At 54.5% G+C, this 13,978-nt stretch overlaps 1 protein-coding gene and 1 non-coding gene across 7 annotated transcripts in view; one reads left to right on the top strand and one right to left on the bottom strand.

Annotated features, from left to right (window-relative positions):
• Positions 1 to 12,898, bottom strand: part of HIF3A (hypoxia inducible factor 3 subunit alpha) — a 46,358-nt gene extending 33,460 nt beyond the window's left edge. For 2 of the 6 annotated variants that reach the window (XR_004026327.1, XM_003277604.4), the window contains exons 1-6: positions 12,842 to 12,898; positions 5,582 to 5,772; positions 4,285 to 4,430; positions 1,072 to 1,156; positions 599 to 711; positions 21 to 229 (exon numbers count right to left, since the gene is read on the bottom strand). Coding sequence is in view for 5 of the 6 variants with exons in the window: in XM_003277604.4 (XP_003277652.1) it covers positions 21 to 229; positions 599 to 711; positions 1,072 to 1,156; positions 4,285 to 4,430; positions 5,582 to 5,772; positions 12,842 to 12,867 (770 nt within the window). In the remaining variant the exon portion in view is untranslated. Of the gene's footprint in view, positions 1 to 20; positions 230 to 598; positions 712 to 1,071; positions 1,157 to 4,284; positions 4,431 to 5,581; positions 5,788 to 11,443; positions 11,654 to 12,841 lie in introns of those variants that run through there. The other 4 variants (XM_030795550.1, XM_030795551.1, XM_003277606.4 and 1 more) reach the window with 4 other exon arrangements.
• LOC115831120 lies at positions 3,082 to 3,189 on the top strand. The gene has a single exon (XR_004026654.1). It is a non-coding gene; the product is annotated as a U6 spliceosomal RNA (small nuclear RNA).
• Positions 12,899 to 13,978: the final 1,080 nt, after the last annotated feature.

The following is a 13,978-nucleotide window of genomic DNA, read 5'->3' as shown; positions in this document are numbered from 1 at the left end:
AAGAGGGGGCCCCTGCCCACCTGTCGTCACAGTAGGTGAACTTCATGTCCAGGCTGTGGCGGCTGAGGAAGGCCCCTCGGCCCAGCGGGGGCTCCAGGCTGCCTGGGTGGGGGATGGCTTCGCAGATGAGCACCAGGCACTGCAGCGGGGGCTCTGAGTCAGGGCTCCCAGCTGGAGAAGTCTGTGCAGGGGGCTTGTAGGCCCTCATATGTCCAGAGCAGTGCAGCACCTGGGGGCCGAGATGAGGGGACAAGGCAGTGGTGCCTCTGGGCCACCCATGGGGTTGGAAGATGCATCCTGAGGGCCCATCAGGGAGCTGAGATTCCAACCCTGTGAAGACTCCAGGTTCAAAGGGACTGAGGATCCCCAGCCCCAGGCCCATAGGAACCCATCCTAAGAGAGCTTACAGGAACCCCAGGTCCCAACTCCACAGGCACCCATGCTCCTCGATGCCCTGAGGACCCGCTAGACCTGACCTGAGTGAGCCCCGCAGGGTCCCCAGCCCAGGAGATGCCTGGACTCCAGCACTCTTCGAGATCTTTCGGGGCTCACACCCAGCCCCAGCATCCCCGCCCTCCTCTGGCCCGGCCCTGCGCACCTTCCAGGTGGCTGCCTTGAGGTTGAGGGTGCGCCCGCGGCTGGTGAGCGTACTCTTCATGCGCAAGGAGAAGCACCGCTCTGTGGGGGCCTCCACCTTCCTCCTGGACAGGGCTGGGGATGCCCGGGGGCAGGGGGGAGGTCACAGGCAGCTACACACAGGCCCAGTGCCCTCCGGCACCCTGGCTGCTCAGGCCTCCCCAGCTCCATCCCAACAATTGGGACCTGGAACCAGAGAGGGTCCCCCAGGGGTAGTATGTGTCCCCTTGGACCCCCCAGGGCAGGGCTGTATGTGTCCCCTCAGACTCCCCCAGGGCAGGGTCTTTGTCCCCACAGACCCCAGGGCAGGGTCATCTCTCCTCTTCCTGCTTGTCTTAGTCTGGTGTTCCACAGGAGGTGGGGATATGCTGAGGGAGGCGTGGAGCCTCAGCTTCCTCCTCTGCATGGTGCGGCAGAGGCCTTCAGGGAACTCACTCTGCTGGGGGGTCAGGGCGTCCTGAAGCTCCTCTTGGTCACAGGGGTGGATGAAATCAAAGATGCTGTGTCCGATGAGCTCCAGCTGCCAGGGATGAGAGGGGTGGAGGTCTACCAGGGCTTCTGACCCTTCTCCTCCATCCCATCCTCATTCCCCTGCTCCATTTGGTGAGCCTGGATGATTTCACCAGTCTCCCCATTCATTTATCTATCCATTTGTCCATCCATCCACCCACTGAGCAAGCATTTATTCAGCACATACCAAGTGCCAGGCCCTCATCCATCCATCCATCCATCTATCTATCTATCTATCTATCTATCTATCTATCTATCTATCTATCTTTTTTTTTTTTTTTTTGAGACAGAGTCTCGCTCTGTCTCCCAGGCTGGAGTGCAGTGGCGCAATCTCGGCTCACTGCAAGCTCCGCCTCCCGGGTTCAAGCCACTGTCCTGCCTCAGCCTCCCGAGTAGCTGGAACTACAGGCGCCCGCCACCACGCCCGGCTAATTTTTTGTATTTTTTTTTAGTAGAGACGGGGTTTCACCATGTTAGCCAGGATGGTCTTGATCTCCTGACCTCGTGATCCACCCGCCTCGGCCTCCCAAAGTGCTGGGATTACAGGTGTGAGCCACTGCACCCGGCTATCTATCTATGTTTTGAGACAGGTCTTGCTCTGTTGCCCAGGCTGGAATGCAGCGGTGCAGTGGTGAGATCATGACTTCCTGCAGCCTCAACCTCCTGGGCTCAAGCGATCCGATCCTCCCACCTCGGCCTCCTCAGTAGCTGGGACTACAGTCACACGCCACCACACCTGGCTATTTTTTTTTTTTTTTGAGATGGAGTCTCACTCTGTTGCCCAGGCTGGAGTGCAATGGTGCGATTTCGGCTCACTGCAACCTCTGCCTCCCTGGTTCAAGCGATTCTTCCACCTCAGTCTCCCGAGTAACTGGGACTACAGGCATGCGCCACCACACCCGGCTAATTTTTGTATTTTTAGTAGAGATGGGGTTTCGCCATGTTGGCCAGGTTGGTCTCGAACTCCTGACCTCAAGTGATCTGCCTACCTTGGCCTTCCAAAGAGCTGGGATTATAGGCGTGAGCCACCGCATCCAGCTTTTGGCTAATTTTAAAAAATTTTTTTTGTAGAGATGGGGGTCTCACCATGTTGCCCAGGCTGGTCTCAAACTCCTGAGCTCAAGTGATCCTCCCACCTTGGCCTCCCAAAGTACTGGAATTATAGGTGGGAGCTACCGCCCCTGGCTCTTCTAAATGGTGTGGACACGGTGACTGCACACACAAATCCCTGTCTTGAAGAGCTTGCTGGCCAGTGGGGTGCGACAGACAGTGAATGAAAGAACAAATAACAATATAACAAGTAACATGAAGAAAACAAAAGCAGTACAAGGTGACGCAATGATGGGAGGCCGCTTTAGACAGAGTGGTCTAGACAGTTTCTTTGAAGAGGTGACATTTAAAAATGCCACTGAACAAAGCAAGTGAGCTGGCCTTATGGCCCCCTGGAGTAAGAGTATTCTAGAAAGAGGGAACAGTAAGCGCAAGGCCCTGAGGTGAGACTCCATTCAAATCGCACTTTTCTGGCAGGCCGAAAACCCAAGTCTTCATTTCAATTTAGGAAATGTGCCTGGTGCTGGGAGGAGGGGACACAGGTGAAGGTGGACCCTATTGGCTCACCATGTGAATGGTGCTGATGCTGGTGCTGGTGCTGGTGAATAGGGAAAGAGGGAGATCTCACTCCTCTGACATGTCTTGTAGCTGGAGTCGAATCCTGGCTGTGCCACTTCCTAGCTTTGGGACCTCAGGACATTCATCTCTCTGGGTCCAAAAAGCTCACTCACACTAACAGAGAAATTGGTACCAGGAGTGGGGTAACGAGGCAGAGAAAAGGAACAGATACCAACTATGGAGCCCATTTATGTGAGATGGAAAAAAGAATAGGAACTTTCTTGTAGGCCTTGCTGTAAGGATGAATTAAAGTTAGTTCTACTTTCTATGCTTGCTTAGGCAGCATGTATGCTAAAAATTGGAATAATACAGAGAAGATTAGCATGGCCTTTGTGCAAGGATGATATGCAAATGCATGAAGCCTTCCATGTTAATTAAAAAAGTAAGTTCTACTTTCTAAATGTCTCTTGTTCCTATCTTTCCATCCCCATGGTCCCTGCCCCTATTCCTCTTCTCCCACCTGAGACTGGCATCTACCCATTGCTGATCTTTCAACCTCTGATCTCACTCCCTCCAAATCTACCTCCATGCTGTACCTAGAGGATCTTTCAAAAATGTAAATCTGATTCTACCTTTCTGGCACAACCTCTCCACTGCTTAAAATCCTTCTATAGCTCCCCAGAGCCCTGGAGATAAAGATAATTTGGCCTTAAATTTGGCCACAGGCTAACCTGATGACCTCTCTAGCCTTTTGTCTCTCAGCTTCTCCTATTGCACTCTGCACCTGGGAGGATAAACTTTTTATTGTATTTTATTTTTGTTTGTTTGTTTGTTTGCACCTGGGTCTTGCTCTGTCACCCAGGCTGGAGTGTACTGGTGTGATCTTGGCTTATTGCAACTTCCACCTCCCAGGCTCATGTGATCTTCCCACTTCAGCCTCCCAAGTAGCTGGGACCACAGGCGTGTGCCACAACATCTAGCGAATTTTTTGTATTTTTAGTGGAGACAGGGTTTTGCCATGTTGCCCAGGTGAAACACTGAACTCCTGAACTCAAGCTATCCTCCCATCTTGGCCGCTCAAAGTGCTGGGATTACAGGTGTGAGCCAATGCACGTGGCCAACTTATTTCCCCAAATTATTGTTTTTTTTTTTTTTTTTTTCTCACCTCTTGGCCTTTGCCTCCTCTCTTCGCTCTGCCATGTACATTCCTGATCTTCACTGATCCCATCCATTCTCCATACCCCTTTGACCGGCTAAGTTCTTCAGATTTCAGCTCAGATGTCTTCTCCTCCAGGAAGCCCTCCATTCCCACCCAGGCTGGGTCAGGTACACCCCACCCCTGTGCTCTCACAGCCACCTAGACTGTCCCATCCCAGCCCTGACCATTCTGGGTCTTCCTGTCTAGTGACATACCTATATCCCCTTTGTATCGTGAGTCCCATAAAGGTAGGGCTATGGCTGTCCTGGTCACCACTGTATCCCCAGCATCACCAGTACAGGGCCAGGCACAGAGCAAGGAGCTCCTCTCACCTGACTGAGGCCCAGGTGTTTGCTGACATTCTCCGACAGGTAAGCCATGTCTCCCTCGGCGGTGAGCACCATGACGAAGCCCTCCAGGGCCTTCAGGTAGCAGGCATCCAGTGGTTCTCCCCCTGCTCCCACCTGGTTCCACTCCCCTGGTGCCCGGGGCAGGGGGATGGGGGCATCGCTAGTCAGTTATGGACTGAATTATGGACTTACCCTGGGCTAGCCTCCCTCTGCCTTTCCTCAGTCAGAGAAACTTACATGCACCCCCAAGGAAGTGGGGGTACATCCTAGTGGCCTGGATTCCCAAGGAAGAAAGCAGGACCAAGAAGCACTGGAATTAGAAGCAGGGCCTCCCAGGGTGGCAGAATTCTAAGAAAGTAGGAGTCTCCCAAGGGAACAGAATTCTAAGGATGTGAGTGGGCCTCCTAGGAGGACAGAATTCTAAGTGGATGGAACTCCCCAGGGTCAAAATATGAAGGGGCCAGGGCCTAAGGGGAATTGTAATATAGAGCTGAGGAGGAAGCCTCAAAGGGGTTCGAAACTCATGGAGGGCAGGACCTTCCAAAGGGACAGAACTCTAGAGAAGCAGGGACTCCCAGGGAACAGACTTCTAAGGGGGTAAAGCCTCCAAGAAAAGTAAAATTCTATGGGGCAGGGAAGTCAAATGGGCAGAGCCTCCCAGAGAATAACGCTACTTCCCCCGCTTTCAGGGTCCTGGGATTCTACGGGGTTTATGTGTGAGTGTATGTGTGTGTGTGCACGCGCGCGTGCACGTGCGTGACAAAGCCCACTGCAGGATTCAATTCTAACTGGGTGGAAATTCAAGGAGATGCCTACTAAGAGAACAAGTGATGTAGAACTAGAGGGGTGGGGAAGGGACAAGGGACTCTCAGGTACAGTAACGAAAAGTTGGGCGGCGCAGCCTCCCAGTGGATATATTACGAGAGACCAGGGCCTATCCATCCGGGAGAGTCTCCTAGAGGACCAAATCTTAAGAGTTTAAGGGTTAGGGGATTCTCTGAGTCCTAAGGAGGCGGGGCTTCCAAAGGGCGCGTTCCAGGGGCGGGGCCTCACAAGCGATAGACTTCGAAGGGGGCGGAACTCCCAGCAGGCCAGGAACTCAAAGGGGGCGGGGCCTCCCCTGGGAAGTAGATTCCAGGGGTGGGGCTCCGCCAAAAAGATGTCACCAGGGGGCGGGGCTTTGTCAGAATAAGGCTTCCCGGAGGAGGGGCCTCCCTGGGATGTAGCTTTCCGTGGGCGGGGCCTGGCCAAGACGGAAATTCCCGCGGGCTGGGCTCACCTGCGGCGCAGAGGCGGTGCATGCGCAGGTAGCTGATGGTGAGGCGCATGATAGAGGCCTTGTCCAGGTGGGCGCTGACGCCGCGGGCGAAGGGCAGCGTATGAGCCAGCTGGTACAGCACCTCGGTCTCCTGGCTGCGCCGGCTGCGGGCCGCATCCCGGGACTTTTCCTTGCGCAGCTCGGTGGTCGACCTGAGGGCATGGGCAGCATTCACTGGTGGCGGCTCGGGAAAGACAAGAGGAGGACAGGACGAGCACGTGGGGAGCTGCCACGTGGGGCCGGGGCTCGTGGCGTGCTGGGCCGCGGCTGCGCAGGCCCCGATGTGTGGCCTTGCTGAGTTCGCGGCGCTCCCTGGGCCTGGAAGGGCTACACTGTGGAGCCCTTCCTAGCCCTGATTTTACCTGTGGTCTTGCCAGTCCATGCTGCCTCCGGTGCCTCGCTCCTCTCTGTGGCGCGCCTAGGGCTGCTCTGTCCCCTCCCTGACTTATCTGCAGTTTATTTCCCGGGCTAGGGACGCCTGGGGGCCCCTGCTGGGAGGGGGCTGGCTGAGCTGGCCCGGGGCCAGAGGAGGGAGGGCCCACGAAGGAGAGGCCTACAGCCTCCCAGGCCCCCTGCCCTGCAGTTTCCCAGAATCTCCTCCTCTGCTCTTTTCCCTCAACTGAGCCGTCCTGTGAATCTTGGAACATAGATCTCAAAGTCTAACGACGAACCACCAACAGGGGCCCTTAAGAGGGGCAGGGACCCGCCAGGGTGACACAGCAAAGCAACCTGTTCTGTTTACCACTCGCCCTGCCCTGTAATCCACTTCAAATACCTACATTTTGCATGTGGGGTTGGAAGAATAAGTGTTGTTTTATCAGAAATATCTGCCACTTATCCAGCTTTTACTATTTTGTCACTCCCAGTGCCAAGTGCGAAACTTAATGTTAACCCGCCTAATGCTCAGGCAACCCAGAAGGAAGTTGATAACGTCCCATTGAACAGATGAGGACACCGAGGCTCAGAGAGGTGCAGTGCCTGCCCACAAATAGGGAAGCCTGCCTTTAAACAACGGTCTACCTAAATTCTCAAATTTTCTCTCTCTCTATGGGCCTGAGTTTATGTCCAGGATTTTAGCTCTTCTCCCTGTTTCTGCCACTGTCTTCAAATTCAAACTCCAGGTCTGTCTGAACCCAAAGTTTCTCTTTTCTTTTCTTGCTTTTCTTTTGAGACATGCTGTCGCTCTGTTGCCCAGGCTGGAGTGCAATGGCATGAACATGGCTCACTGCGGCCTCAATATCCTAGGCTCAAGCCATCCTCCAGCCTCAGCCTCTTATGTAGCTGGGACCACAGGTGCGTATCAGCACGCCCAGCTAATTTTTGTATTTTTTGTAGAGACAGTGTGTCATTTTGTTGCCCAGGCTGGTCTTGAACTCCTGAACTCAAGTGATCCTCCCACCTTGGCCTCCCCAAATTCTGGGATTACAGGTGTGAGCCACCACGCCCGGCCTCTTTACTTTCATACAAAATTACAGCCGGAAGTGGCTATAATTTGGGAGGGTGAGACAGAGGATCACTTGAACCCAGGTTCGAGGTTATCGTGAGCCATGATTGTGCCCCTGCACTCCAGCCTGGGTGACAGAGGAAGGCTCTGTCTCTAAAAAAAGACAAAAAACAGGCCAGGCGCGGTGGCTCACGCCTGTAATCCCAGCACTTGGGGAGGCTCAGGGGGGCGGATCAGGAGGTCAGGAGATAGAGACCATCCTGGCTAACACGGTGAAACCCCGTCACTACTAAAAATACGAAAAATTAGCCGGGTGTGGTGGTGGGCCCTTTGTAGTCCCAGCTACTCAAATGGCTGAGGCAGGAGAATCGCTTGAACCTGGGAGGCGGAGATTGCAGTGAGCCGAGATCGCACCACGGCACTCCAGCCTGGGTGACAGAGCGAGATTCCGTCTCAAAACAAACAAAAAAAGACAAAAAACAAATTAACAAAAATAGACAAAATAATTATATGATGTATTACATCTAGTATATTGTATATATAGTCTAGTGTAGTATATTGTATATATAGTCTCATCTACATTTATAATATTGATAAATATTACCATTAGTAATAGGCAGCTGTCATTTGCTAAGCATTTATGTGCTTGCCCTGTACTATGTATTCTATATGTATTCATCCAGTCCTCAGGGGACCCCTAGGAGGGAGGCATTTTATTTTTTATTTATTAATTATTATTATTATTATTTTTTGAGACGGAGTTTCGCTCTTGTTGCCCAGGCTGGAGTGCAATGGCATGATCTCGGCTCACCGCAACCTCCGCCTCCTGGGTTCAAGCGATTCTCCTGCCTCAGCCTCTCGAGTGGCTGGGATTACAGGCATGCGCCACCACATCCAGCTAATTTTGCATTTTTAGTAGAGACGGGGTTTCTCCATGTTGGTCAGGCTGGTCTCGAACTCCTGACCTTAGGTGATCTGCCCACCTCGGCCTCCCAAAGTGCTGGGATTACGGGTGTGAGCCCGTAATTAAAAATTAAAAAAAAATTATTTTTTTAATTTTTATTTATTTATTTTTTTTGAGAGGGAGTTTCGCTAGTCCAGGCTGGAGTATAATGGCACGATCACAGCTCACTGCAACCTCCACCTCCCAGGTTCAATTCTCCTGCCTCAGCCTCCCAAGTATATGGGATTACAGGCATCTGCCACCACACCCGGCTAATTTTTGTATTTTTAGTAGAGATGGGGTTTCGCCATGTTGGCCAGGCTGCTCTCGAACTCTTGACCTCAAGTGATCTGTTCACCTCAGCCTCCCAAAGTGCTGGGATTACAGGTGTGAGCCGCCGTGCCCAGCGGAGGGGGGCATTTTAAACTTCCACTTTACAATGGGGAAACTGAGCTTCTGAAAGGTGAAGTCCTTGCCCAAGAAGCCCCAAAGCCAACAACTGGCAGAGCGGGGATTTGAATCTGGGGGGTGAGTTTCCAGTCTTCAGGCTTTTTCTTATCCCCTCCTTGGGACCCATCCGAGGGAAGCAGAACCTCTAGGAGGGGACACTGTCCCTTCTTAAATTCAAGAGCAGAGGGTGCTTCTGGGGTGGCATCAACCCTAGCCTCAGGCAAGAGACCTGCGGCCCCACCCCCCAGGGCAAGGGGATATTTTCCTGTCTGGAGGCAGAAGGAAAATAAAATCCTCAGTACAGTAGAGTGGGAGGCACAGAAGGGGGCAGTTTGGATGAAGGGTTGGAGCAGGGGAGATACGGCCCCTGTCCCCGTCCCCTCCCTCCTGGCTGGTGGGGGCAGGGGCCTCAGTCCTGCCTGCCTCAGAGGACATTCCGTCCTGTTCTGTTCCAGCCCTGTTTGTCTTCCTGCCCAGAGGGTGGGGGCGAGAGGGCCTCACAGAGCTGGGGGCCCGACAGAGGGAACAGGGAGTGGGAACTGGCAGGGAGGTGGGGCCAGCGCCCCACCTCCCAGGCAGCTGGGCTCTGTAATCCTCTGTGGCTGGGCTGCTTCTTCCATAGAAGGAGCCAGCTGGTGGCTGCGGAGGGACCCTCCTTCCAGCTCCCAGCCTGCCCTCTGGATGTTCTACTGGGAAGTGTGGGTCTTTCCCATTACGAAGACTGGGGGCTAGTTCCTCTGGCTCAGGGTTCCAATCCTGACTCTACTACTTATAAACTCCACTACTTATAAGCTAATACTTATAAGCTCTATTACTTACAAGCTGTGTGACTACTTATAAGCTGTGTGAATGTAATCTTGCTCTGTTGCCCAGGCTGGAGTGCAGTGGCTCGATCTCGGCTCACTATTACCTCTGCCTCCCAGGTTCAAGCGATTCTCCTGCCTCAGCTTGCTGAGTAGCTGGGATTACAGGCACCTGCCACCACGCCTGGGTAATTTTTGTATTTTTAGTAGAGACAGGGTTTCACTATGTTGGCCAGGCTGGTCTCGAACTCCTGACCTCAGGTGATCCACCTGCCTCGGACTCCCAAAATGTTGGGATTACAGGCATGAGCCACCACGCCCGGCCAAGGTTAGACTTACTGTTCTCCCTCTGTGCGTATCAGAGATGGAAAGCATGGGCTTAGGAGCTTCTTGGGCTTTAGAGTAACCTGTGGATTACTCTACATGCCCCATAGTGTGGTGTGTGCATGCAATTACATATGTGGTTTTTACACAAGCATCTTAAAAGGAGGACTAAATAACAGTGATACTGTAATAATCATAGCATTGGTGTGTTGAACACTCACAGAGCTAGAGAACCCATTAAGTCCTTACTACTACCCTATTGAGCAAGAGAAGCGATCTCTCCTTTTAAAGAGGCAGAAACTGAGATTCGGAGCAATGGCATCCCCAGCCCAAGTAACCCAGCGCCCTCCATCGACACTGAACTATGTTCAACCACTTCTCAGTGAATCCGACCACGTTCCTGCAATGACTTTCCCCATTTTCCGGATGAGGAAGCAGGCCCAAAGAGGTGATGAAACTTGCCAGAAGCCACACAGCTTTTAGTAGCAGAGCCAGGATTCAAGCCAGGTCTCTCTACTCTGACTTGAACTCAGTTTGTGGCACACCTATTGGGTGTCCCGCCCCCCACCGTCTGCTTCCTCACTACTGGCTCCTCATCTTGATCTGGGGTGGTGGAAAGGGAGTGTGATACCCAGTTTTCTTTGCTTTTTTTTTTTTTTTTTTTTTTGAGACAAGGTCCGGCTCTGTTGTCCAGGCTGGAGTGCAGTGACCTGATCTTGGCTCACTACAACCTCTGCCTCTCAGGCTCAAGCCATCCTCCCATCTCAGCCTCCTGAGTAGCTGGGACTACAGACACTCACCACCATGCCTGGCAAATTTGCATATTTCTAATATAGATGAGATTTTGCCATGTTGCCCAGGCCGGTCTTGAACTCAAGCGATCCGCCCACCTCAGCCTCCCAAAGTGCTGGAATAACAGGCCTGAGCCACTGCGCCCGGCCTGCCCGTATTTCCAGGATCTGAAACTGAGGCTCAGAGCAGCAGTCACTGACACAATTCCACACCACCAGGAAGTGGGTGAGATGGGATTTGAACCCTGTCTTTGGGGCCTGTGCTCTTGGCAGGTGTGCCCACCACCCAAGAGGCCCCTGCCCTGCCCCTCTTTTGCCTAGCAGCCTCGGTTCCCTTCCCCCGTCACACCCCTGCTGCCTCCAGATCGCCCCAGCTGGCCCCATGCCCAGCCTTGGTCCAGCCCCCTGGCACTCTGCCCAGCTTGGGACGTGCAGCTGGAACCCTGCCACACTCCATGTTCCAGCCAAGAACAGGGGGTGGGGCCAGGGCCTGGCGGGCTCAGGGTGAGGCCTGAGAATGGGGGTTGGGGCCCAGTGCCCCCCTCCAACCAGGAAGGAGAGAAGTTCACCTCTTCCCTGCCCTGAAGAACTTGCCACCCATGAGGAAGGCATAATAAAAGCAGGGAGTCCCTGCCCACATTCAGGGCTACTTCTGGGCTTTTCTATTCTGACACCCAGCTGGGTATTGTGGGGGGTCTTATGAAAAGTACAGAGGATTTGGTGGGTGGGGGCTTAGGTTATAGCTGGGCAAGGATGCCTCTTGGCATTGCAGAGAGGTGTCCTGAGAGACCAGAGGCAGGGTTTCGGTTTGCAAAGGGACTTAGCATGGGGGTCTGGGGGAGTCTCTCTGCTCCCGACTCTGCCTGTTCCCAAGGACATGGTAATCCGGTAGGGTGCCGGTCCCCAAAATCCTATCTTCTCCAGGAACATTGTACCTCACTGGGCACTCTGGGTTGCAAGCCGTACCCACCAGGGACTTCCCAAGAGCATCCTTGGCCACAGTGGGATGGCAGCCAGCCCCAGCTGGAGGAAGGGAAGGGGGAAAGGGGGTGTGGGGGGCCCACTCACCATCGCCCAGGCCCCCTTTGGCTGAAGGGCCATCCAGGGGGTGCAGGAGGGGACGCGGCGCAGCCAGGACCCGGGTGCGAGTTACGAGTGGGTGCGCGCGGTGGTGAGATGACTCCACAGGAAAGGGCCGGCCTTGGGTGGGTGGGGGGGCACCCCAGCTCAGCCAAGAGGGGCCCCCACCCAGCCAGGAGGGGGCGCTGAGAGGGGCGGGATGACAGCTGGCCCAAAAGGGGTGGGATAGAGTTCCCGGGTAGGCCCAGAGCCAGGGCCTGGAATAGAGTGGGGGACGGGGGAGAGGATGGGGGGGTTAGAAAGATGGGGTGTGCACGGATCCAATCAGGCCTGAGAAGCCAGGGAGGAGGGAAGGGGGTGAGGCTTGCTGGGTGCCTCACATTGGACAGGGAAAGCTGAGGACCTAGAACATTTTCCAGGGTCCCATGAGAACATGGCCAGATGAGACCCCCTGGCAGCGGCCCCAGGGCACAGGTTCCCCTGTGTTCCAGCAGAGCTGCACCTGCTGGGCAGGTGAACCCAGAAACCCACCCTCTGCCCGGGATGACCCCAGCTGAGTACTGCGGCAGGGGGCGCTCCCATCATAGCCTGCAGGCTCACAGCACCCCGCCATGGAGTCTCCCCAAAATCTTAGATGAGGCTCCCCTCTCAGGATGGGGGTGCAGGGGTGAGATGAGGGGCTGCACTTTGGGAAGTGGGTCCAGCTTGTTTCCCTGTTATTTAAGGGGGTGACTCTGGCTTTTGAAAGGATACAAAAAGTCTCTTGGGAAGGGTCCCAGATGGCTTCTGAAAGGGGCTCCCCTCTGCCCATTTCTAGGGAAACCCAACGTTTAGGAGACTGTGTCAGGAAGGGTACTATCAGAGATCTCTCCTCTCTTGAACTCAGGAGCTGAATGCCATTCCAAGGGACTCCCTATATGTGAGAAGGCTCCATTTAGGGGTATCCCATATCACCTAGGATCCCAGGGACCTGGTGGCAAAGAACACCCTCAATTTGGGGGGTTCAGAGGCCAGAGGGATCAATATGTGGAGGGCGAATATCTCCCGCAGAAGCCTGGGGACTGCTCAAATGCAATCACCCCTAATTTATCAGGAATCCCAAGTTCCACCCCCAACCAGGAAGGTAAGCGAGCCTTGGGTAGCGAGAAATCGGGAACCCCGAAGCCGCTCTTGGCCAGAGGGGCGGGACAGCCAGAGACGTAGGGAATCCCCCACCCCTGCAGTCTCTAAGGGTGGAGAGTGCGGCGGGGATGTGCCTCCGACTGCGCGCCCGGGGGCGTTCCTGGCTCGTACCCGCGAACCTCCCCACCCCCGACAATCCAGCTCAGGGGTCTCCAGGAGGAGAGCCCCCCAATTCCCAGAACTCCTGCCCCCGAACTTCAGTACCTTGCGCGCTGCAGCCCCAGCGCCATGGCTCGCCAGTCGCTGCTCCGGAGCCCTCGGAGGCCCCTAGCCCCCTCCCCTGGCCTTGCGAGCCCCCTCCCCAGCTCCTCCCCATGCCGCGCGGTTGGCTGTGCCGCGCCAGGCCCGCGGCTCTGATTGGGCGAAGGTATGTCACTCCTGAAAAGGAGGCGGAACCAGAGGAAAAGACTTGGAAAGGCAAGGAGGGGGGATACCGTGTAATACACACCCCCCAACCACGCCCCTCGCCGCGGCAGTGTAGCCCGCACCGTCGGCTGGCCGCGCCTTGTCTAGCCCAGCCTCTGAAGTGCCAACACCAGTACTCTTCTGAACCCACTCAGTTCACTCTGCTCTCTGGACTCCAGTCCCAGCCTCTAACCCCCACCTCTTCTCACCTTTCCATTTCCTAACCCCAGATGGGCCCCTCTGACCTCCAATCCCACCCCTTCCAACTCCCTAGCCCTGCCTCCTCTATCCCTTCTAAGGTATTCACAGAGTGCCCCACTTCCCCTCCCCACCCCCCAACTCCACCCCAGTTCCACGATCCCTGGCCTTCTGGCACCTACCCTTCTCTCTCACTCCCCAGCCCCTCCCTGCCACCCCAGTTCCATACCCCACCTCGCCCCCATTCCTCCAGTCTGCACCCTCTGCACCCCAGCTTACCTTCCCTACCCCCTCTACTCCACCCTAACCTCTTGGCCTCTCTGACTCCCTTTTCAGGTTCCCATTGATGAATAATTAAGCTTATGTCAAGTAAATATGTTTTAACTCAATCACGTCTACTTTAAAAAAGAGCCGAGAAATATATTTTTTTAAACTAGTGAACTATGAAGGGAGAAGTACAAAGTTACCAAGCAAGGGTGAAAGCATTACAGTTGGATAAGGAACAGAGTGTGTGTGTGTGTGTGTGTGTGTGTGTGTGTGTGTGTGTGTGTGTGTGTGTTGGATCACTATTCTGGATTTGGTCAGCAGGGAAGAAGTGGCCTTGTTGAACCTTGAACTTGCCAGGCAAGTTGCTCACCTTAGGACCTTTGCACTTGCTGTTCCCACAGCTTAGAACACTCTTCCTCCAGGAATCCACACGGCTCCCCGGCTCACCCCAGTTCCCCACTCTGTTTTCTT

Source organism: Nomascus leucogenys, chromosome 17 (genome assembly GCF_006542625.1).
Source record: "Nomascus leucogenys isolate Asia chromosome 17, Asia_NLE_v1, whole genome shotgun sequence".
Taxonomy (NCBI): domain Eukaryota; kingdom Metazoa; phylum Chordata; class Mammalia; order Primates; family Hylobatidae; genus Nomascus; species Nomascus leucogenys.
This window is presented reverse-complemented; position numbering and strand designations above follow the sequence as displayed.